The sequence below is a fragment of the Stegastes partitus genome, unplaced genomic scaffold (genome assembly GCF_000690725.1).
Source record: "Stegastes partitus isolate 25-593 unplaced genomic scaffold, Stegastes_partitus-1.0.2 Scaffold13, whole genome shotgun sequence".
Taxonomy (NCBI): domain Eukaryota; kingdom Metazoa; phylum Chordata; class Actinopteri; family Pomacentridae; genus Stegastes; species Stegastes partitus.
The window spans coordinates 407,997-433,368 of record NW_007577744.1 but is presented as its reverse complement, the minus strand read 5'-3'; the positions used below and the strand labels follow the sequence as shown (position 1 = coordinate 433,368).

The following is a 25,372-nucleotide window of genomic DNA, read 5'->3' as shown; positions in this document are numbered from 1 at the left end:
ACAGCACATTTTATCAATCAACTGTTACATGGTTTAAGCATCATTATCTCTGAAACTATTTTGTGTGTCAAAATCTTACTGAGCCTCTCCTGCTCTCCTTGAATGAGCTGAGCGCGGATCAGCTTCACAAACACTGACTCATCTCTTTCTGGATCCTCGTCGTCCAGCACTCTAAGGGTGATGTTTGCTTCACTTTGATTGGCTAAGAACACAACAGAATTGAGGAGGGAAACGAAATCCCGCTCCTCGGTTGCTCTGCCCACCCCAGGAGTCCTGTAAGGCGCTGGATCAGTCTCCTTTAGTGTCCCATACGTAACTCGCACCTAGATGAATTCAAATTAAAAAATTTATAATTTTATACATCCAGCACATGTGGGCATCTGTGATTCTGGTATTTGTATTTACTTAAAGCGGCTTTCATTTCTACAACCCCTATTAAGTTTCTAAACCTTCTACAGTTGGACTCACCTGACCCATCAGGCCTCTCTGTCGCAGGATGGTCAGAGAGACAGTTGAGTCTGCTTCAGGAAGTCGAACAGATCTTGTTGCATTCGCAAATACAAAAACACCATAAGGATCATCGCTGGCGAGTACAGTCAGAGTGGCAGATGTCTTGTCACCCAGACGACCGTGTGAGATGTTAACCAAGGACACAATGAAACTCTTGTCCAACTCAGGGATCTCATCCTGGGCCACATTGATGATGATGTTCTCCGCTGTCTGACCTACACCAAAGCTGATGTTTCCAGATCTGCTGAGGAGCTCCCCCTCAGAGCTTGGATCAACTTCCCAGTACACAGTTACATTGGAGAGGTCACCAAAGGAACGATCCACCTGGGAGACGAACAAATGAAAACACAACATGTTGCACAATGATGAACAAGCACTTGCCATTTTCCTCATATTTAAACTGTGTATTGCACTGACCTGCAGGACCACTGAGTCATATCCATCCTCAGGTTCTGTTCCATTAACAGACAGGGATTCAGGACTGAACTGAAAGACTCCATGAGCGTCATCAGATGCAGCGATGGTCACTGTGATGCGGGAGGCAACTCCCAAGCTGGCTGCACAGAAAATTTCAGATGTGTGTTACAATGAAGGAAATCTTTCAGTTGCATTTTAAGGAGTTTCAGTTTGAAGGAAATGAAAAGTACTCATTGGTCAGAGAAGAGGGAAATCTAAATGTGATCGATTTTGATAATCATTCTTAAAAGAAATAAAGTAATATTATAATCAAGATCAGATTAAAACAGCAGCTTCATGTAGTGTGTGGAGGTTATTTCACAATAGGTGACAGCAATACAACCTCAGAGTAAAATACTGGGGTATCCGATAGTTCGTGTCAACTGCTTTCTCCATCCAGCCTTGTGAAAGTCTATTTACTTTTCCCACATCAGTCTCCTTGAGTACTTCTCACGGGGGTCAGAGTATAATGTAAATATCACACACATTAAAGCACACATGCATGTGCACACACACACACCTGCAGATGTGTGAGTGTGCATATGCGCTAAAGGTTAAGTGTGGGAATGAAGGGATAGAGACAAGAAGAAGGAGTTTGGGGAGTAAAGGAAGGGGATACTTACCATGGTGGTGATAGGATGGAAGGAGGAAGTCAAAGTCACTCTCCCCACTACCACTCCCTTCACTATGAAGAAAGTGTTCCACTGATGGATCACATACGAGGACCACAGAAGTGTCACACCAAGTTAGAATCACACCAGAGGAGTAGAGGTTGAAGGGCAAATGGGAAGGAGGCCAGGTAGGTAGTCACATTTGTAGGTAAGGGGAAGCACACAGGAGCACGGCACACAAAACACACAAAAACAGCAGCACAGAACACAGGGTCAGTGCAGCTTATTTAAAAATAGGCACAAACTGCTAAATAGAGATTTCTGATCTTTTTTTCTTTTTTTTTTTTACTGATTTAGAAAAAAAATAGGGAAAAAAATGCAGATCAGTGGCTCAAAATCAAAATGTGTTTGAAACTAAAGCTTAAAATTCTCACCTCCCCCATCAGCATTGTAGAGCTCCACTCTAAACATCTTGTCTAGCTCAGGGACAGGATTGTCTACAATGGTTACATTGATGAACTTTAACCTCTCCCTTGGAAGAAAGTCCAACATGCCCTCTGAGTCCTGCCAGTGGAATAAAGAGAGGAAAGAGGCAACCAGGGAAACAGTCAGAATATAGTATATCTGCTTGTTTGTTTATTATTACATCATCAGTGTCTATGCGGACATCAGTAAGATGACAGATGCTAGTGGAAACTAACCTCGTAGTCTTCGGGGCTGGATGCTGTGAAGGGGGTTGTCCTGTACCCTACCATAATCCTTCCCTCCAGGCCTTGCGCTCTAGCTACTAGCAGACGGATCTGACCATCTTCCTCGTTAACAGTGATGTGGGCTGGTTCTAATGCTGGAGAGATCAAACCATCCTCTGGAGGACTGGGCTGAAACTGTAGCAGGCCTGGATCAGGGAAGGGTTTGTGTGTTGTAATGGAAATAAGGGGAAATGACAAGGAAAACTGTCACAACAGAGTCTTATAAATTCAGACAGTTTTTACAGCAACACTGAGAAAGTACAACCAATTCTGCTTTTTAGGAATGTGAGTGAATACCATAGGGATGGTCGCTAGCTGTGACAGTGACGGTGTTAACAGAGTTGTTGGGGTCGATGCTTGCTCCGCTGGTGGGAGTGGAGCCTGGCTTGCCGTCACCGGACTCTGCTGACACCAGTGTGATCTGAAAGGACTCTGCTAGCTCTGGGAGGTTATCATCCAACACCAGTAGGTTCAGCACCTAACAGATGAAAAGCAAGCATTAGCTTTACTTTCTAATCCATGCTGTACACTTGATAAACAGTCTATATTCTAACCTTTATTAAGTGGCTGATTTAGGATAGCTAATAATATTGCAATTAGATTTTTGCTAACTATCTAATAGTTGTTCAAGTTTAAGAGTAAATATCAGCTGACACCTGTTAATTTGTTACAAAATGTGCAACCAAGCAACCACTAGGTGGGGCTGGTTATCAAGAAACCTAACAAATTTGGTGACTGCAAAAAGCTGCTGTTAAACTGGACATAAGGTATTTATTTAACATCCCATATGCCAATGTGGAAATACAGCACACACAAGTTCCTTCACACTTGTTTGTACACAATGTGTGACTGCACTCTTTGGCACTCTTGGCATTCTCCAGCTTGTAAGAGACTCTCACTGTCACACACACACCTCGGAGCGCTGTCCAGGCATGAACAGCACAGCTCCAGTTGCGTTAACGAAATCTTCAGGGGCCGGCACGTCACTGTCCAAGCTGTCTGTTTGGTTAACAGTGTAGTTGACATAAACATGGTCCAGAGATCCCCGCATACGCTCAATCACACATGAGATAGTGGAGCCTTCTTCAGTGGTCTGTGAGGACATGCGAAGGAATAAAAACATCAGTGAATTCATCGGAGGATGTGATCAATACTAAATGCATCAAGTGTAGTCGCTTACTGCAGTTTGTTCAACTTAATCGAGCTCGCCTTACCAAACAGCTTAATGGCCTAATCTAATAACAACTCAGTAATAATGTGATTTAGACATGAGCAGTGGATAGTCCACATGCCTGTACGGCTTTTTATCCCCTGATGGTCGAAGATGAAAAGACGATCCTCTGGTTCTGATGGAATGCCATCCCCAGCCCTGCCACCTGTTGTACTGATGCAAACAAGGAACAAGATCTCCAGTTTCCAGTGATGGAACTCCTGATCCCCTTCTATAGGAATGCTCTCACTGACAGACCTGCTGCCGCCTCACCAGCTGTCGCTCTACCTGAGATGGGCCACGAGAGCACACTCATCCAATTCATCTAAAAAGGAACAGCATGCTCACCCTGTTGCCAGCCATGGAGACTGATGAAATATGCAGCAGGATCGGGACTGACAAACCAATGGGTTTGAATTACATGTGTTTCTATGCATATGTTTACTGTGTAGAAACAAATGAGTGATGACAGTGGCAAAAATTTCTCCTGTAATAGTGATCATATGTAGATTGGGGGCTATTTTAAGGATGGTTTTTTTTCTGTTAAAACTGAAGTGCTAGACAGGTTCCTGCAGCAGGTTGACCAAGTAAATGCCACCAACTTAAATACACTTACATCAGGTATGCAGGCACCAGTGAATCCAAACAGCCCGTTGGCATTGTCGCTCTTCATGACTCGCAAAATAGCGGTGGGTCTGGGCAGGGGGAGGCGTGCTCCACCACGCACTGCCACCAGCTGTAGGTAGAACACCTCCTCTCCCTCTTCCTCATTATCATCCCTGACCTCCACCACAAACGACTTCTGCCTCTCGTCTTGCCGGTAACGCAGGTAACCCGAGATGTTGCGCAGGTCTGTTTTAGGAGGCTGAGTGTGGAGCTCGTGGATGTGGCTGCGGTTCAGCCTGATGTGGTACAAGCGAACGTCCTGGAGAAGGCCAGTGTAGCGCTCCTCACCCTCAAGATTTGATCCAATAAACACTGTAGCAGGTCCTGAAGTAGAAACACCCCCCCCCCCAAAAAAAACACTGCATGTTATTTTGTATTTTTAAAGCTTAGTAATAACCTATATATTAGTACACAATATAAATCATTTCAACAACAAATTAGCAAAAATATCATGTATACAAGGAGGAAAGACTCAAGCACAATGTACAGAATATGATTTAAGAAGATGCAAGAAAAAATGACGGTAAATTTGTGTGACGGACCACAAACAGCCATACTATAATGTTTTGTATTGTTTTTGTGTGTGTGTGTGTGTGTGTTTGTGTGTATATTGTGTGATTCTATTCTGTAAGATGACACATGCTGGTCAAGTTTCTGCGTACCTTTCGATGCTTAAAACCTCATTAGACCTTATTCATAATTCTTGCAACTCTCACTTTTAGAAAAACTGTGCTTGTCAAAGAGTTGTAACTCCTTGTTTGAATGTTTTAAAAGTCAAATATTGACACATTTGTTTAATTTTAAAATAACACTACTAAAATTTTGTTTGACTTGATTTATTTCACCTTCCGTGAAAAAAAAAATCTGTCGTTGATCTGTTGAGATCATAGCAACTGAGCATAAACTGAATTTTTTTCACATGAATTACTGATTATACTCATTTGGTTCTTCTGATTTGAGCGTATTTAGACGACAAACAGAATCTTGATTAAGGCCACCAAATGCCTAGGTCCAGCTCCTTCTCATTATTCATTTATACACTTACACCTTTCGCGCCTATCACTTCCCCGACTTGTACAAAATAGGACAAATGCAGGAAATCTGCCACAGTGAGCAAGTACAAAGCCCTGACACAAAGCAATTTATCGGCAGGCCGAGCTACCAGTTAGCAGACAATAACACGACATGACTAATGATTATGTATAAATCTGCTGTGACTGGAGTTAGCCAAAGAGGCATTAGAATATTTCCCCTCTGGGAGCTTCTGGTCAAATACAGGCTATTGTCTCCATTAATTAGAGAAAATAGGAAGAAAAGAAGATGCCGACTGATTCCCTTCAGCGGTAACAATGTCCAGCAGTGCTGAGGCTAAGTGGTCACTCAAGCATTGCAGAGTCCCAGCGGCTCCGAACAATGAAGCAGCAGCTAAGAGGTGGGTGTGTGTGAAGGTACACACGCATTTACATACTGTATGAAGGGGCCTCCGTATATGAAAAACAACGTATATATGGTATCTTTGGATTACATTGTAGAATTAATGTATAAATGCCACAAAATGCATTGAACACTGCAAGACTTAAAAAAAAGACCTTCACTACAACTTCACATTCAAACCAAGTGGTGATACAGGTTTGAGTGCCAACGCTGTTTTAATTTTTATAAATGCAGCAGCATATGATAGAGCTGTTGAAGGAACATAGGACAACCAGCGGTGGTGCAAAAAGGCCAGGTTTTGATGCTCAAACCAATGGTGCACTGATAAACCAGAATGTCATGTGGGATGTGTTTAAATGCCACAAAGTCACGCTAAACAACAAACAGCAACTCTTGTCACAAGCTGAAAGCAACAGATAAAACTGGAATTATTATGGACACTCCACATGAAACAACCTGGCCTGTTACTATGCTATATTAAATCCATTTATTACCAACTCACCATCCTGGATGCCTTCTCCTTTGATGCTCTTCACTCCCCCAGGAATAGGACTCCCATCCAAGAAGAACTCAATAATCCCATCATCAACTGTAATAATTATGTGTAGCCACGTGTTTTCTTCCAAAAACTTCTCAGCAGTAGCCCGGGCCACTTGGGTATTGTTTGAACCTGTCACTGTATAGTACAACATCACAGTCACATGAGACTCATTGGTGTGGACCTTCACTCCATAATACAAGCTCCCATTTCTGGTTCCTTTGGACACTATGAAGCCATCGGTATCTGGTCTGGGTACCAGCCAAGCAGAGAAGGTGAAGTTGCCAATGGCAGCAGGCCCATCGTCAGGGGAGATGGTCCCATAAGCTCCTGGAAGCCCAGAGAAAAACCACGTGTCTGTGGCTGAGTGGTGTCTCCTAGCATAAGGCTTGAGCTCAACCTCATCTGGAAAGGAAGCTTGAAGGAGCAGGTCATCCATCAGAGGAAGGCCTTGTGGGAAGTGTCCAGAAACGATCTCCCAGCCAACGCGCACCTCACCGAAAGCACCCTGCTGTCGGAGGATGGTGAAGGAGGTAACATCAGCCATATCATCTTCAGAGAGTACGTCTTCAGCTACTTCTTGGTCCAGGTTGCTGTCAGCGATGGCGAAGACACCAAACGGGTCGTCATTGAAAGGGATGAGAACTGAAGCGTTCAGAGAGGTGTTGGCCAATCTTCCGCCCTCTCCAGGGAAACCACCTTATAGACGTTACGGACAAGAAAGACAAACTTACAAATTTGCAATTTTCAGCGCCAAGATTTTAAAATCTGATGACTCAAAAAAATGTCACGGTAAGTTTAGACACAGCTGATGAATTTACATAATTTTCAAATCTGATACTTGAACTCACCTGAGATATTTACCAGCCTGAGGACGAAGAACTCATTGAACTCTGGAAATGTATCTGCGATGGCCTCCAGGACAATAGGCTTGGTTTCTTCACCTGTAATGAACGTGATGGAGCCATTTGTGTGTGTAAACTCCTGGTTTTCTTCCAGAGGCGTCACTGAGTCATTAGCAAACAGCTGCCAGAAGACTGTAACATTGCCAAAATGGCCCCTTGCACGTAGTACACTGCAACAGAAGAAAAAAAGAGTTGGAGCAAAGTTTTAAAAAGAGCATAAATAGTACTAATTCAAAAGTCCATAGGAAGTTTTTGCATTTTAATTTTTTTGGCACATAGTTATTTTGCTTAAGCAAGATGAATTGAGGACCTGCTCCTTACACAAAATCATTGGTCTTGCCCTCCTCAACAGGTTTTTCTACAAATTCCAAGGAGAAAATCCCATTGGCATCGTCATTGGCCTCGATCACCACAGTAGCGGTGTCTGCTCCATACACAACAGCATCACCTGTGTGCACATGCATATTATCAGGTTAAATCAAGATCTACGAGACAGACAGACAGACAGACAGACAGACAGACAGACAGACAGACAGACAGACAGACAGATAGACAGATAGATAGATAGATAGATAGATAGATAGATAGATAGATAGATAGATAGATAGATAGATAGACAGATAGACAGATAGATAGATAGATAGATAGATAGATAGATAGATAGCCAGCAGAGAGATTGACATGGATTGCACTGGCCATATTGTTATTGTCATGCTAAATTTCATGCAATAGGGGGAGGCTGCCTATTAACATAGCACACGATAACTATGGCAACCAAGCCCAGGAGGAAAGGGCTTCTTATTCATGAAAAAAACAGAGAGCAAAAATAAAGGCTTCTCTCAGCAGAGCAGTTAAACTGAACAACCACAATCATTACATTTTAAAGTTGTTTAAAAAAAATAACAAATAACAAAGGAAGGAATAAGAATTACAGTGGCATGACAATTTGCTGAAACAGCATTCACACAACTGAGATAAGCTCTCACTAGCACATACTTCAAGTTGCCAGTCTTACATTGTAACAAGCTAATCTGCCCATGATTAATCAGGCAAGCTACACAAATGTCAAGGTCCCAATATGAGTTTGGTTGACTACTAACATCAGGGTTATTGACTTCTGACACAATCCCTGCCAGGACAACTCCCTGGCATAAACCAGAGGCTAACCCTTACTCTACTCTACTCTACGTCAATCAGTCAGCAGAAGGAGGTCAGTGGAGTGGCTGCCCTTTGTGCCTTAGAATGTCTGGAGTCTGATAATTAAGGTTCTGTTGGGGCCCACTGGCCTTTCACTCTCATCAATGAAACACAATACTGGGATTAGGAGAACCTTCAGTTCAGCTGCTCCTCTTTGCACATATACAACTTGCATTAAGACAAGAAGGAAGAAACAGAGGAGAAGGGGTTGATGTTAACGTCGGATCGGGTTTCACTGATAGATTTTTTAATTATGAACTACATTAAAAATGAGAAAAGCAACTGACTTTTAATCATCAGAGTGGGATGCAGGAGTTTTCGTATGTTTTGTCAGACACGACATCCCCTATATTAACTGACGTGAGCACCGATCCATAGAATATGACCCTATAATATACAGTACACCCCAGTTCTAATCACTCGCTTAAAACAAAGTCTGTACTCACCTGTGGCATTGTAGAGAACGATGTAAAACGGTTCATCAGTCTCCGGTATGTTGTCATCTTCAACAGCCACAGAGATGTTCTTCATCCATTCACCCACATCATACACCAGCATTGTGTCGTTACTCAGCAGGGTCAGGTCATCTGGTGATGCGTCACCGTACTCCACTCGGTACATCACTGTGGCCACAAAGTCTGCTCGCCCGGCCCTCAGAATGGTAAAGTTGGCCACCCCACCTTCTTGAAGTCGCACAATAGCAGGTTCTGAGACAAGCACGACAGGTTGGAAGACACAGAAAGACGTCAGAGAGCAAAGCCGAGTGAATGCCAGAATATATAGTATGCTCCACATTCAATAAAACATTTACCAGAAAAGTAAATGGGGTCATCATTCCTATTAATCAGTAAATTAGCATTGCGTTTATCTCCCAGTCTTGCTCCACCTGTTGCATTTAATAGTGTGATGGTGAAATTTTCCATTTCTTCTGGGATCTTAAATTAAAAAAAGAAAAAAAAATTAAAAGTGAAAACAAGGAACTATAACTCTGTTGTGAATTTCATGCATTTTTGAGTTTAGTTGAACATTTCACCTCATCAGGTACAGAGAAGAGAGTCAGGTTCTTCAGGTACTCCCCCTCCTTGAAGGTGATGTTTCCCTGGAGGGGCCTGACATCTCCGGACATGAACGGCTCCAAGACCCATGAAACAGACACTTCTTCAAAGTGACCCCTGTTCCTCACTACAGGGTATACAGCTAAAGAAGAATACGCAGAGATCATCTATTTAGATACTGACCTCACAATTAATCATGCTTTCATGTACATTTACTTTCCTTCAAATACAGACTACTTTGGTAGAATAAGTATGGACCATTTTGGCACATAAATATAATAATGTATTTGTCTGTCTAACAAACAAACTTCATAAGATTTTAATCGTACAGCTTCCTTGCATAGAAAATAGAAAATTGTGTGCTCCATAGTTTATGTGCACTAACACATTCTTTTGCATTACACAAAAATACAAGCAGCATTGTCCTTATTTTCCTTAACAAGCACATAAAAGTCTGCCTCCACATAGAAACCAATGTTGTGTGTGATTCACTCCAATTAGGTCCATTTTAAGTGTCAATGAGATGCCACTTGACATGGACAAGTATCACTATTATCTAAAGGACTGCTACTTCAAAGTACCCTGGTGCATCGCGCTGCCTTTGCTCTCATTGATGGCCACCGTCAGTCCTGATTGGATGAACTCAATGACCCCAAAGGGGTCGTCGTTCTTCCGCACTGTGATGTTGACCTCTCTGTGGTTGCCTAGACGACTGGGTGGAGTGCTGTGGCTACTAAGTACCATAGAGAAAGTCTCGTCCAGCTGTATGGACACACAGATACACAGACACGCACACACACAAACAAGCAGTTTTATTATTTAAAAAAAAAAAAGAAAGAAAGAAAAAGTCAGGTTTAGAGCAAAAACTTTATAGCCTGCTGCAGGAAATGCTAAATTTAAGTCACATTCGAACAGTATGTAGAACAGATGTAGGCAAATGAAAACCTGCTGACTAATTCAGCCTTGTTTCAAAACAAGCTTGCAAAATTCCTGAATCAAATGAGAGGAAAGTTGATGTGTTTAACTAACTAGAATATAAATAATATTTTAGTTTAGATTAGTTTTCATTTTGTAGTGAAGGGATTTCATTTAATGTAATGATAAGAGGTCTGCATGGATAAAGAAAAATGAAATCTACAAAATAAAATTGTGTCTTATTGTTAATAATAATAATAATAATAATAATAATAATAATAATAATAATAATAATAATAATAATAATATTCCTCATGTCCTTACCTCAGGCACTCCATCAGGCCTTGCCACCAGAGCCACCACCACCTCCCGCTCTCCCGGTCTAAACTCCAGGATGCCTATTGCGCCATAGAATTCACTGCTGCCTGAAGGCATCACAACATATCGTACCAGCTGTTTCAGAAGTTGTCCCTGTGCTCTGACCACATGTAGCTCCACGGCCTCACCCTCCTAGATTTAAAAAATACAAATATCATGAGACCAGAGAGAAATTAGACTTGATAACAACATTCTGCACTTAGCCCCATAAACCCCTGACTATTTATTTTATTCTTTTTTTAAATGTACACCTGTAAAAACATCATCAGACTTCCAGTCACAGGTTCATAACTGTGAGGCCAAAAAGAACAACCTTGGCTTTTACGGATAAGAGACACTTGGGAGAAGTTTGAAATACAGTAAGTCTGCTTGTCTCATCTCTAAGTCAGAGTGAGATCTGAATAACTCTGAAAATAAACCAGTAATGAACCTGTTCCTGTGGGTTGCAAACATTGTCACATACAGCTCTTCCAGATGTGATGCAACTGAAATGAGTCACAACAACGTGACACACACTTTAATTATAGGAGTATTGGTGGCGGGCTGCATTTTCCTAACAGATACGTCCTGGTCTCAGAACAGGGAGCTGAGGAGTGGAAACAATTACTCTAGCTAACTAGACAGACTACTTGAAATGAAGTCTTATTGTTTTTTTTGTTGCAGTTTTAAACTTTGACTCACGTTAATAACCCATGGACCTCTGGAGAATGGGGAGAACTCAAAGACTCCTCCTGGATCATCGTTTTCCATGATGATAATCTCCCTGCTGGTGAAGCCGGCTTTCAGGATCTGATTCTCAACATTACTCCTGGGACACACACAGGAATGCACACATAAGTATAATATTAGATCATAGCCATCCTTAGAATAAAAAATACAACAAAGCAGAAGAACAAAAGATGTTATTTTTCTCAAAACATTTGTCACCTTCATTGAAGGATTGTGGAGCTGCTTTTGTTGTAAGAATTGCAAAAGTGAAAGTGCAGCAGATGGCAACTCGGACATACAGTTTCTTGGATTTTTGCTTAAGTGTCTAAGATCAGCAACAATAAAAGCTACAGCTAAAAAAGCTCAACTGTCACTTAAACATCTCAATGCATTCTTTGCATGGTGTGATGCTCCTTCTCTAATGAGTCTATATGCTGAAGTCGTACTGCGTAGACCGCTTTTAATAACCGTGTCAATCAACTGCATGCCTGCATCTTTATTGCTCCCCAGGAGTGTGTGTGTGTGTGTGTGTGTGTGTGCTGAGAAAATGGGAGCCAAGCAAGCATAACAAAACAGGAGTCACAAAGACATGACAGAATGAAGCACTCCAAACCAATAGCCACAGCCAAGGTGGTGCATGCATACAAACACTGACATCTTTAAAAGGTTACACAATCACGCCTGGTTAAAGAAGATTCTCTGTGTACGCCCAACAGCCACTCTCTTTTAAATTCCCTTTTTTTCACACCACGCAGAATCCCCCACCCTAACCCTCCTCATCCCTACGTTGACCAAAGAAAATCCTGAAGTAGGCCCTTCTCTGAAAAACAAAGACCTGATTCACGCCACACAAAACCACCAGGTTCACTCCGCTCTCCACTTACCCAAAGTACACTATAAAGCGTGCAGTCTCCACCCTGCAGGGAAGGAGTGGGAGGGAAAGAAAGCCACGATTCTCATCATAATATATAGACTAATAGATGCTAACGGATAACCTCCCCCCTCCTCCACACACACACACTTGAAGCAATGGAATGATGCACTCAGCCACTAGGAGTTATTATAGTACAGTTATCGTGTGGACAGGAGGGTCTCATAAGTCTCGATGATACTTGATTAACTGCAGGTTTTCCCAGAGTTTAATGTGCCTACCTATCCAGGGTGAGCAGCAAGGTCTCGTTGACTTCTGGGATATTGTCAGCCATGATCGTGAGATTGATGAAGGCATCGCTCTGCCCGGAGAGGAAGACGACAGAGCCATTGAAAGGCTGCAGGTCATTAGCCGTTACATCCTCACGATTGGCTCCAGTTGGCTGAAGACTCCAGAACACGACAGCCCGACCGTCTGTCCCATCGCGCCGCAGAGGAAGGCTCACCTGCACCAAGCATCGTTAGAGTTAACATCCTATACATAACACAGGGTTTTTGTTTTTTTTAAATGAGCAGTGTGGTGGCTGTAAAGTCAGTGATTAGAGACTCTTATCTGCTACAGTGGTAAAATAGGAAACCCTCTTTTCCATTCATTTTAGCACAAAATGATGAACTGCATGGTAATAATAAATCATGGGGTCTTTAAGGCTTTTGTATAATTTCAGGTCCAAACGAGAAACAGTTTATCAATTACCCACTGTGAGTTGTTTACGTAGTCATGACTCTCATACCAACAAATGTTATGGTGTTAATACTGCTGGTATGCAATGCTGCTGAAAACAGGAATCATATCTTACCATGCTGGTATTGCTGTCCTCTGGTTCATAAACCACCACTGTGCTGTTACTTGTAAAGCCGATCTCTCCATTAGCAATGTCGGGGGTGACGGTCAAAGTCAGGGTTAGCGGTCCCCCGAACCTTGGGCTGTTTGAGGGAATTGAGGGACTGATATCAATCAGCTCAAGTGCATTCAACTGAGGAAGCAAACAAAAAAAAAGAAACAGTTCATTAATCACAAGGCTCAAACAGGGTCACTAGCTGATGAGAGAAAACTTTGAAAACAAAGCTGTTATTGTAAAAACTGGTTCATCAAAGACGGTTATTTCTGTTCTGTCACTGTCAGTCCTCCATTCACTCCATTAATATTTGTGCATGTCTGTGTTAAAGTAACAAGGCAGAAGCTCTACAGAATGTCAAGAAGACTTTTCTAGTACTTTTTGCTAGCTTTAAGGGCCTGGTGATGTTGTTAGTTTGGGCAAATCCCATAGCAACGTGCCAGATTTGAGAGCCAATGTCAAACCATTCACACATCCAAATGAGGCACTTAAACTTTGGATAGCACTCATCCGTCAAAGGAGTGCAAACACAAACAAAAAGATTACGTTTTTAGATGTGCAAGCAGCTGCAAGTTAAAAAAAAAAAAAACATCCAAGTATCTTGAATTCTGGGGAGGGGGCGGGGGAAACACCTTGATTCCAGCATTGTTACCTGTATTAAGAAATGAGCTCCATTCTGCAGAAAGGCATCGTTCCTGATTGGCAGTGTGACATGGACCATCGGCTCATGGGAAAACACAACATTAATAGACCTGCTAACATTCAGAACCTGGTCACGGGCCAGTGCTGGGTCTACTGGACCTGCAGGAATGTAGAGGGCCGTGAGAGTCATAGAGACGTTACCCAGCGTACCACCATCTCGCAGAAAATTTAGCGATATGAAACGGCCCTCAGGTTGACTCTGGATGCTCTGCTCTTTGGCTGGGTCAAACCGAAACAGCCCATAGACATCATCGCTGTCCTGGATGTAGAACACCATCTGAAGAATGCGAGGAGAAGGACCAGTTGAAGAGCAGGATTAAAATGAACAAATCAGCCTAAGAAAAGAACTGATGAAGGAATGCTCAAGAAACAAAATATACCATCAACATTCTTCCTTCTATTTATAGCTGAGTTGTCTAAGGGAGTGTCTTTGTGCCATGTGCATTGAGAAGGATGCTAACAGATCTTCAACCTATGAGAGGGTAATTGCAATGAAGCTCGTATTTACCATCAATTACATCTGAGAATTTTGTTGCATGTCTTGTTTTTGTGTTACTAAGATTACATCTTGGTCGTAAGAAGAAAAAAGGAGAGGTGAGGAACACAGAGAGGAAAGAAAACAAGTGAGACTGAAAGTAGTAAAACAGAGCCCTGAGCTAACTTTAGAGAGGCATCCTCTTTAATTAACTCTGCTAAGACTGCTAGAGTAGTTTCCATGAGCCTTTAACTGCGGCTCATTCATTTCCCTGGAACCTACACTTGTCTGATGCATTGCCTGGCACTTTCACAACAGCTGATTTACAGCTCAGTGTAATGTGTATATCAGTTCCTCTGTGTGTGATATATCATCTGCAGCTTCAAAGACAACACTGATTAAGTTAATGTTACAGTTGTTTGTTTATTCTTCATTGAATTTCTGCTGAGCCAACTTCTTTCCGCACAGATGGCAAACAGACCCTAACGTCTCACAACTTGAAGTGGTGTTCTGGTGTGTGTTTGCATGTCACATCTTATGCCTTGAACATAAACAAGACTTAGATCTGCCCACCTCTTTCACACATAGCCAAGAGGCTTGGACAAAGATGGAAGCTATAAAAACCTGTCACCATTTCACCCACGCTCAAAAAAAAAAAAAAAAAAGCCCACAGGGACACCACACACGGAGTGCGCCTGCTGTTTCCGCTTTGTTTTGATTCAGCCACATTAAGGGAACACCCACGGAGCAAATTACGCGCCAAGGGGTCGACTTTTGCGGAATGTGCCAAGTTTGACACTGTACCTTACAGCAGGTCACACACACACATGCCGAACACGTGCAAGCACATGAATTAGATTTGTAGCAAGTGCAGCCATATTTTCTAAATACATACAAGCCCAAAGCAACAACAAATCTTCTTTAAACTGACCTCCATGGGTTCGTCAACCTTCACACCTCCATCTACAGTACTGGGCAGCAGTTTGAGAAGAAACGCCTCTGCTTCTTCTGGTTGATCATCTGCCTCGATGCTTATTGGAACCACTGCAGTCACCTGTCCGTCAGCAAATCTCACTGTCCCTTCTTCTGGCCTCAAGTCGTCTGACACCGGCGATTGATCGCTGGAGTTTCTGCTGATGGACCAGTTTGCAGACACTGCGCCATAGCTGCCTCCATTTCTTACAATGATGATGCCATCAAATCTGGAAGTATGATAATATTGGATGTATATTTGACACATTTGCATTCATGATTACTTTAAAGAGCATTTATGAGACACAATTGTCATCACAGTGTTTCTAGATATTTATAAGTCATCCACCTCTGTGTCAGATCTTCATTGATGGTGATCGGCTGAATGAGCGCGCTAATTGACAGGACGCCATGAGGTTCATCATTCGGCTCGATGGTCACCTGCATAGCCTTGTGTGATACGAGCACAGCGTCTCCTCTGATGGTTGTCTCCACAAGGACCACGCAGAAGGATTCTGCAAGTTCTGGCATGTCATCGTCACTGATGTTGAACAACAGGCTGGCTTTGTAGACAAACGGAGGGAATGTAACTGTTCTGACAGGCTGCAGGTCGAGGAAATCCACCGCTGGCGTGGCGCTGACCAAATCGTCACACTTCTTCACCATGTAATCTATAGAAACCTAAAGACAGTATAGCACAGAGGGTTTAGATAAATTTATCTTGTGCTTATTGTTTTTTCTGCATCAGAATTGTTGATCGTGCATATATAATTAAAGTGGTCGTGCCCTGTGCTTTAAAAGTCAAGGTAAATATATGGCTGGATTGAAAGAGAGGAACCTCAGTGTCAACAGAGCCGATGAGCGGCCCATCCTCGTGCAATCGGCCACGGGTCACGTTGAGGGCAATGACAGCCGCAGACTCTGGAACTGTCATGGTAGAGTGGGGGAACCGCAGCGGGCTGTCATTACGCCGGATTCTCAGCTGGACGCTGCTGGCATTGGGCCTGAGGAGGGCTCCACCTGCCACACCCGTCAGCCGTACTAAAAACACTTCGTCATCCTCTGGGATCTGGTACAGAGAGAAAGACAGGTATCTATATGTAACATCCAAGAAGATAAATAAGAATATGGCATGCTTTGCCTGTTTTAAAAAGATGTCAAAATAAAGTTTATGAAGTCCAAATGGGTGACACACATCTGGCCTTCAGTTGAGGAGCTTTGAGTAATGTTGGTATTAAAGCTCTAAACTATTAAGTCAGTTAGCGTAGTTGGTCAATCCAGCTACTGAGAGGTTAGATCTTCTCAAATAATCTTTTTAAGAGTGACAGCACAATTTTGAAATACAACATCTTTCCAACTTCCGTCAATTAAGTGATAAAGTTGACACTGAAGGACAGACGGGCAGAAATAAACCTGGGTGGTTTAAACAGAACAGTGAGGAGCCACTTCAATACCAGGTCATCTTTAATGAGGATGCTGAAGTGAACGACAGCTTGTCCAACAGGGATGGTGATGTTTCCTCTGTCTGGACTGAGATCCTTGAAAGCAGGGTTGGGACCTTCAGAGATCTAAAGAGACAGAAACAAGAAAAGCCACAGTGAAGTTTAGACTTTAACTTGCTTATGTGCTGGATGTATATTTTGATTTATTGTTAATACATTGTACAGTGGCATAAACTTTTAAAAGGCACTTACAACAAGCTAAAATCAAGCCCATTCACCAGGATTATATATCTGTAACAGTCCTTGTTGAACAGGAGGTACAGCATGTCAGTCATGCTGTTTTTATGTCCATTGCCCTCTCACCTCATAGTTCACGGTCACTGTCCCATATGTTCCCTTTTCTCTAATTAGGGTGAAAGGCACATAATAGTCCTGTCCTCTGGGTTCATCAACTACGATCTCTTCAGTCTGGGAGATAGACAGACAAAACAAACAGAACCCCAATCAGTTCAGTTTAATCAGTTTCAACAAAGTTTCTCATTGCCAAGTAGAATCAGTCCAATTATGAAACAAAGCAAAATGTCACATGTGAAAGACTGCAGTAACAAAACAAAAATGAAAGTAATTTGAAGTTTCAATGGGCCCTAAAGTGGCAGGACAAATGAGCAGGATGTCTCTTTAGTAAAGACAAATAATTGAAGGCAGATCCTTATCAAGTGCAGTCAACTGACTGTCAACAAAACAACATAACCAAGGTAACGCTTGATTTCATTTGATTAATTTGAATGGAGCTAATGAACTGTTTTCATTCCTATGCTTTGTATTAAATGTTCTAAATTGTAGAACTCCTGCACACATTTTAAACAATGTTGCTCATTATATATATGATATTGAACTAAAAAATGTATTCTTATATTTTTTTTTTACTTATAATTTATTAGTTATTAATTTTATTTTATTTGGTTTGTTTCTTTGACAATGCTGCTCCTAATCAGTGATTTTGCCAATGATGTAACTGTGTGGGAGCAGGAATAAAGCAGTTACACAAAACTGAAGCAGCAAAACAGTAACAATAAGTGAAACACAAAACGCATTCAGTTCAACTATACTGTGAAATTACTACTAGTCTCTTAAAATTTGGATTTTTAAAATGTAATTCCAGTTCAGTGATTTTGTAAAACAAGTTGCACATCCAAAGAAATTTAGGACAATGGAATGAAAAAGAAAAAAATTGTAATTTAGATTTATTAAATTAGCACATCTCCAAAGGACAGAAGGCTTTTATTGATTTTAAAGCAAGTCAAATCATGATCCAGCATGCAAGACCATCTGCTGCAGCTACACTGGGAACGCTACAAACTCCCACTGCTAAGTCAACCACTAGATGGTCACAATGCTGAGATGACTGTCTTGCTTCTGTACTCCACCTCAAACCCTAACAATCTGCTAAAACATCAATGGCTCTGTTTTTGGGAAACTGCTTTTAAATGCAAGTGTATACTCAAAGATTTTGCAATATTGGTGACCTGAGGCACAAATGCAAATCTGGTGCAGCACTGCACAAACTGGGAGAGGGTCTGGAGCATGATTAATATATTGTATGTTGTGTAGGAGGAATATATTAACAGGTCTTGCTGAGGAGGATGGACAATTGATTTAGCATATTTTCCTAAAGGGTCAAGAGAAAAGTTCAGGGAGCTTTGATTGCCCTCAGAGAAAAGTTTTGGAAATGAACAAGACAAAATGCATGTGGGTGATGGGTTTCTTACTGAGTTGAAGGCAATTATTCCAAAGGCGTTGTCATTTGACAGGATGGTGATGGTTGCCTTGTTTGGTGTTCCCACTGTCACACCATTGGAGGAGTTCTGCAAAGTTTCAAAGAGAATTTAAATGTTCATATAAAACCAGGCCCAATACATAGAGTATTGACAATAGCACTCCTTAACCTCCCCCCAACAGTTAATCCTGACACTCGTGTGAAAAGCCAGGACAACTGTCTTATCTCCACTTCATTCCTGTGCTCCCACTGAGTGACCCTGGTGAGAAGGCACAGAGACAGGAAGTACTGGTTTCAGCCCAGTTGATTTGTCAGGTTAGCTCTCAGCAGGGCGCCTCTTCAGGACTTGTGCTGTGCTCTGTGGTTCGGCACTAAGACCTGATAAACCTAAAATCTCTGCATGCCTAAAACCACACAGTAATTTCAAAAGATTAACACTGTGAGTTTCTAACTTGACAAAACCATAACCTCTGATCTGTGCAAGGAATGCTTTATGTAAGCCTCACATTGTTGAAGAGGCAAAACACAGGCTTTTTATTTGGTGTAACTTTGCAAGGTTTTAGTTAGCTTACCAATGTTTTCACAAGCATTTAAGTGCTCAGGTTTTCACCTAAAATCCAAGATCCATTTGACAACATGAAAACATCTGTATACAGGCTCATTAGTGAATGTGAAGGCATTCTGGAAAATGACCTATGATGACAGTTTTGACATATGTTAAACAGGAACACAACTTTCTTACTCGAAGCATTTGAAAAATGTTTTCCTTTTTTTTTTAGCCAGTCTAACTACAACTCCTCAGCTTAACTTCTGCACGTCTGTGAAGGTGAGAGCAAGTAATGGAGAGAGAATGAAAAACAAGAAAGCACTGAGGCCGCTTGTATTCATCCCTCTATTCAAACAGGGCTTTTTCTAGCGGTAACAGGGCTTTCTTTCTGATGCTGAGCTCTTGTAGCAGGTCAACTCACAGACACAGAATCCGCACGCTTTCACAAAGCCACTTAAAAGCCAGCTTTGTTAAACTCATGTAGCACTAAATAAACCCTGCCCCTGTGATTCCAATATGCTACAACCCACTGCGTGTTCCTACATTTTGTCTCTGCATAGTGTCGGAGGGCTGCACCTGCCATGCCCCACAACAATTTGACACTATTTCTGTGTGATCTGTCATACTCAACTTGAAACAAAGACAGTGCAACATTTCCTACTGAAACAGGTTTATCTGACAGAAATGATAAATGTACCCGGATCAACCTTTTATTTCTTGCTTGTGCTTGATCTGTGACACCCCTTGTCGAGCACATTCATCCCCCCAGACAGTCCTTCAGTAAGCTGATAGGCTCGCATTTGGCCAAAGCTTTGTCTCTGCCGTAGTGTAAACAGAAGGGCTAAGTGGGCCTCATCTGGTCTTTCACTCTCGTGGCAGGCTAAATATGGGCTTGTGCTACTGGATTTTAACCAGATGTCACAAAAATGCAGCGTCAAATTTAAAACGATGTGAGGAAAGTCACTCCCGCTGACAGCTGTTCCATTGTTGATGTTTTGTAGATGTACATAGCTGACAGTGATTCACACTGACCTTTATCTTAGGTCTTTTAGTGAGGGACAAGATGGGCAGACAACAAGACCAACTTCCCCCAACAAATCATCAATCAAACTGACAGCTAAAGGCTACATGAAACCATGGAGATAGTCTCTAGGTATAAGGCATCCTGAGCTGTGATGGTAATTCCTTTGACAAGTGGCTACGTATCCCAATTAAAAATCATTTCAAAGTTTATAACTATATAGCTGTCCCATATAACACTGTGCATGATAAATCCAAACTTACAAGCCATCTGTCCAACTTGTTTTGTAATCTTAGAGTAACACAGACTAGAATACAGGAGCACGTGGCACCTTGTGATATGGTGCTGGGAGTTGCAGCAAAAGCATCTCGAAATTATTTTGATTTCCTTGGTTGTGACTCAACTCATTTAGCACAACAGCCGAAGCTTTCATCTGCAATAGAATGTCAATTACAATGGTGAACCCACAACATATATATAAATGAACTCCAAGCCTACTGAAGTCAAGACGGACAGTGAATGAGATAATCACTTTATTCTTATGTGTGGTGAGGCTGTGGCTGTCAAAGTTAGCCTCTTTTCACAGAAGTGTTTTTTCATGGCGAACCTCAAGAGACGCTCACAATATTTGTCCCCACCCAGACCAGCCCTGGAAAAGTGCTACAGAGCACACACATCAAAGCCCCTGCAGCTCAGAGCCACCCAGGGTTTACTGTGTGACGCCCCCCCCACCACTCCCCATTGCTCAGTAGCTGGGGTTAGGGTTTAAGCCGGTCGGGGGGCAGAATCAGAACGATGAAACCCTGTGGGAGGAAAGTTAAAGGCAGCAGAGAGGACAGAGAAGGAAGCGAAAAAGGGAATTTGGCACCTTTTTTTAGACAGGCCTCAAATTGAATCATTTATTTCAGAGTGGCAAACATTTGAGTTTGGCAGGAGACTCTGCTTGAGTGATGCTCTGGAACAGTCTGAGAAAGCATGATACAGACTGTTGCTGAGATCACAACCCCCCCAGTATTTAAATGAACACAGTTTCAACAACAGAAACCATTTTCTTTTAAAAAGGAGGCGGCTGGGGAGGGAGGCGGAGACGATTTGCAAATATGTAGAGGCTGATGTCGGAGAGATGGGGTGAGCAGAGAGCAGGCAGAATGGATGAACGCTGCCTCAGTTATAAAGTGCATTAACTGGGTAGAGTGGATGCAAGTCATGAACGACTTGCATGAACTCAATGCCTACCTGAACTACAGTAAAGCTCTATAAATGCAACATATACAGGTCTGCAAGGCAAAAGGTGGAATGTGCACACACATGCACACAAAACTGCAGACAAATAACAGGCATGTACCTGCAGTGTGAGGTTGAAAGTAAATGTCTCATCCGCTTCAGGCAAGTCATCATCTCTCACAGCAATGAAGACGGTCTTAGTGGACTCAGTAGACAGCAGGACGGCCGCAGCACTAACACCATCAAAGTCTCCTGTGTAGTTTCCCTCCGGCTGAGTGGAAAAAAAGACAGTAACATTTAAGTTAAGTAAAAATCATCTTCTGTTTGTTTTGTGTTGAGATGATTTACACATTTATGTGAAACTGAGAGAAACAGGAAAGGCACACGGCAGATGGAAACAACATGAAATAATAGATCAAAAATGGGTTTGAACCCAGGACGATGCTGGTACATGATTTGCTTGAACAACTGTGCCAGTAGGATGCTCCCGGCTTGATGTTTTTGCATGTTTCAGCTCTTTCTTCCAGCAGAGAGCAGATATCATGTTCTTTTTGATTTACTTCCTTTTTATTTGAGCCTGTTTGATCTTGAGGTTCTGTGTTTTTCTATCTGTGCCCATTTGTTCCTGGAAGGAAGTCTGATGTTACACAGTATTTCATTAACTAGTAAAGCTGCCTAGATTTAATAGTTCATGTAACAAGAAATATGGTAAAGATATCAAGGAGCACAGGAAACCCCCCAACCACTCTCCACTGCATGGCCAGTTCGCCTTTCCAGACACCAACTGTGAGCAGCTGACACTGGCCCCCATGTGGAGGACATAAAGCCAAAATCTGTCCATTTCCAAAGCGGTGAACTAAGAATCTTCACTCTTTGGTAAATACACACAGCAGCTAAACTTGACAGTATTACGACAGGAAATCAATTTTATTTATTAGAAAAATATTTTAGTACAAGAAGATTGCACAGTTCAGCATATAATGAGTATGGAGTCATCAATGTCCTACCAGAACCAAAGCTGTCACATTGACTGGGTCCCCCACTCTCTCAATGACCAGCCGGACCACCGCTGTGCTGCTCTCGTTGACAACAAAGTCCGTCTCCCCCAGGAACCGCAGCACGGCTGACTCTGACGTGGTGCCAGGGATGGACAGAGCCAGAATCAACCCAGCTAGCAGGAGGACAGGGAGCATTCCTACAAAAACGGGAAGCATATGGAAGAAATATTTTAAAGTATGCAGGAAAAATAGACATAATGCGTGCATTGAAAGAAGCCCGTATAGGTTTATTCTGGAGAGGTTTACAACTAAAATAAGCAACATAAAGCAATTTTAGCTCAGATTACGTTCTGTAGAGGTCTTTTTTCGATCTCATGGCCCAAACTGTAAGTCAAAAATGTTCAGGAACGGCTCTTCATCACCACTAATAAAGGCAATACACAGAACAAGAATTAAGACTACACAAAACCATGTAAGGACAAAATTTTCATTTAGAGACACAGCAGAAAAAGTACCAGTGTAGGATGAAGACAACTCAAAGTAAAAACAGACATGATCACAACGGGGAAGCTTCCTAGACTAGAAATCCTACATATATTTACAAAGATCAACAACAACTCTGATCACAGTTAGAAAGATTCTTTAAAAAAAACACTATAAATTTGCAATTGTGCTGAACAAAATATCCAAAATATAGTTCAAGCCCAGTGGCCGTGCTGTTACTATGCGCATAAACGCCTCCCGCACTCTTTACACTAAAGGATCCTCATATTAAAATGTAAAAACACGCAGTCGTTACATACTAAAACTAGTTTGATTTACATTTAGTATCGAGTGGCCAGATGTTCAGAGAGCCTGCTGGCTTTTTATAATGTGCAGCCAGGCTGGTTTGCAGGCCTGCTGGTCATTGTGGTTTAAATGATTCATGACATTATTCCATAATTCCAATTGCTGTTGTCATGTTGTCATAACTGTTAAAGCAGCCGTTGTTGAGTTAATTCTTCTGTACCACATGAAGTTATACTCATGCCATCCCGTGCAATTGTGCGTTACCAACACTCTCGTCTTACTCTGTCTCAAATGATCTTTCCTGCTCCCCTGCTTCCTCCAATAATCCTCCCTTCCCAGCTTGTCTCCTCTACACCCCTCTCTTGTCACGTTTCCTCATCTCTCCTCTGCTTTTCCTTTCCTCTCCTCTCCTCTCGTCTCTCCTCTGTCATCTCCTGCTTAGCTCTCTCACCCAGAATAATCCTAAAGCTGGATGGAGCCGCTGAGACAGTTGTCATGGTTAACACAACAAAACAACACAGCATGACAAGCGGGGTGGAGCCAGCGTAAAGCTAAGTTGCGGCCACTCTGTCCCGTCATCCCCCTCCGCTCCCTGCTGCCTTTTACCCATCCCATTCATAATCTGCACCACACAACCTTGCCAACAGTATGATCACGTAAGGTCTTTTCAAAAGTATTTGCTCTTAATTACAAGGTTGAAACAACAACATCAGCAGCTACGGCGGGTGAAGTCATGCTGTTTGGGTTTTTTTTTTTTTTTCATACACAGAATTCATTTAGGAAAGTTGGACATTGAAAATATCCCATTTTTCATTTGTTCCATTACTGTTATATCAATTTGAGTTATTCTCAGTATTGGTGGGTGTTTAAATAGCATCCATCCATCAATCATGTTGTCAGCCTCAACAGCATTAGCAGCTCTTGGTTGACAAATACAGTCGGAATCAATTGAGGCAGATGTTATGGATGTGACAGAGAGACAGAGCAAATTGCATGCGTGTGAGAGTCTGTATGATGGATTTGACGTCAAGGGGCGTGTGTGTGAGTGTGTGTGTGTGTGTACGCATGTGTCACACACATGCCAGCGGTGGAGAGGTTGCTGGGAAAGCCATCAAAAAGGGATTTAGAGCTGGTGGGTAGCAGGGCAGGACAGTGGGGAACAGAGCGTGAGGCTAAGGCAGAACAGAGGTGAGAGTGTTGCTGGACAAAGAGGGGCCGGGGTTGAATAAATCCTGTTATTTGCCCTGCTCTCTCTCCTGGGGTTGGGAACTTCCTGCATCGTTGACTTAAAGCTTGAGTGCATTGCCATAAACCCTCTTTCTTGCATCATCTGACTGAAACGGACTTACACAGTGTTCGTCCACACTCATCTACAAGCTCATAGGCAATTATGCAACTACAGGTTTGTGTAATTTCAGTGGACACCTGCTAGTGTATATCCACCTGCCTGCCTAATTGAGTTATGTCAGACAGTTACGGCACCAGACGTCTATTGTGGTCATGGCAATACCTAATCGGCCACAGGTTGTAAACTTTGTCGAAAGTTACCACAACTATATCGTCATCATGCCACGACTGCTCAGTTCTCAAAGAAAAAAAAGTGTCATTTCCCGCAGACTGTTCTCAGTAAATCTTCAAAATCGCACTTCATCAAGCCCTCTGAACTCCTAGCAACGCTACACCAAAACAGAAAGGGGGACGGTGCTGGTGACAAAGATGCCACACTTTCTTCAGAAGATCTAATTCAAAGCAGATGCTGTGTGGATGGCACAGGTCTGTTTTACAACCAGCAGGACACTTTTTGTGCTGGCATCACGGGTTGGTGCCAACCCTGACCCCAGGAGTTACAGGGCCCCGTGGATCTGTCTGTCACAACTAAAGGCGGCATGGAGTGCCTGGCGCGGACCTCTGACATTGATAAGACTGAGAGTCAGAGTTCATGCAGAGAGGTGCACAGAAAAACACACACACACACACAAACGTTTGCGTACATGGATGCATTTGCCAGAGTTGCCACAGTCAGCATATGCATCCAAAATGTACTGTCTCAAAGATCAGACAGACAGCTGGGTGACAGTCCAGGATGTTAGAGAGAAAACACACTGTCCATCACAAACATTCTGCGCCAAAGAACCAAAAAAAAAAGATGGCTGGGCTGAGGACTCTGGGACCTGGCGCACTAACAAACCACAGAAAACACCACAACTAAAGAGACTTCACATTGTGAACATCCAAAATTGCTTTTATTGACTTATTCCGTAACTTCAACCTCAGTCAACTGACTTTTCCTCTATATTGCATTACGTTTTTTCTTGGAACACAAACTG

At 42.4% G+C, this 25,372-nt stretch overlaps 1 protein-coding gene across 1 annotated transcript in view; it reads right to left on the bottom strand.

Annotated features, from left to right (window-relative positions):
- Window positions 1–22,451, bottom strand: part of adgrv1 (adhesion G protein-coupled receptor V1) — a 102,185-nt gene extending 79,734 nt beyond the window's left edge. The window contains exons 1-29 of the mRNA XM_008288546.1: window positions 22,266–22,451; window positions 21,380–21,529; window positions 18,459–18,554; window positions 17,053–17,157; window positions 16,702–16,815; window positions 16,086–16,316; window positions 15,597–15,928; window positions 15,207–15,477; window positions 13,751–14,077; window positions 13,060–13,236; window positions 12,485–12,708; window positions 11,306–11,432; window positions 10,571–10,756; window positions 9,913–10,093; window positions 9,310–9,473; window positions 9,088–9,211; window positions 8,723–8,983; window positions 7,401–7,527; window positions 7,026–7,249; window positions 6,139–6,873; window positions 4,153–4,526; window positions 3,240–3,419; window positions 2,624–2,804; window positions 2,279–2,472; window positions 2,012–2,141; window positions 1,590–1,670; window positions 928–1,067; window positions 469–834; window positions 80–323 (exon numbers count right to left, since the gene is read on the bottom strand). Of these exons, the coding sequence (XP_008286768.1) occupies window positions 80–323; window positions 469–834; window positions 928–1,067; window positions 1,590–1,670; window positions 2,012–2,141; window positions 2,279–2,472; window positions 2,624–2,804; window positions 3,240–3,419; window positions 4,153–4,526; window positions 6,139–6,873; window positions 7,026–7,249; window positions 7,401–7,527; window positions 8,723–8,983; window positions 9,088–9,211; window positions 9,310–9,473; window positions 9,913–10,093; window positions 10,571–10,756; window positions 11,306–11,432; window positions 12,485–12,708; window positions 13,060–13,236; window positions 13,751–14,077; window positions 15,207–15,477; window positions 15,597–15,928; window positions 16,086–16,316; window positions 16,702–16,815; window positions 17,053–17,157; window positions 18,459–18,554; window positions 21,380–21,529; window positions 22,266–22,451 (6,232 nt within the window). The remainder of the gene's footprint in view (window positions 1–79; window positions 324–468; window positions 835–927; window positions 1,068–1,589; window positions 1,671–2,011; window positions 2,142–2,278; window positions 2,473–2,623; window positions 2,805–3,239; window positions 3,420–4,152; window positions 4,527–6,138; window positions 6,874–7,025; window positions 7,250–7,400; window positions 7,528–8,722; window positions 8,984–9,087; window positions 9,212–9,309; window positions 9,474–9,912; window positions 10,094–10,570; window positions 10,757–11,305; window positions 11,433–12,484; window positions 12,709–13,059; window positions 13,237–13,750; window positions 14,078–15,206; window positions 15,478–15,596; window positions 15,929–16,085; window positions 16,317–16,701; window positions 16,816–17,052; window positions 17,158–18,458; window positions 18,555–21,379; window positions 21,530–22,265) is intronic.
- Between the last annotated feature and the right edge of the window lie 2,921 nt (window positions 22,452–25,372).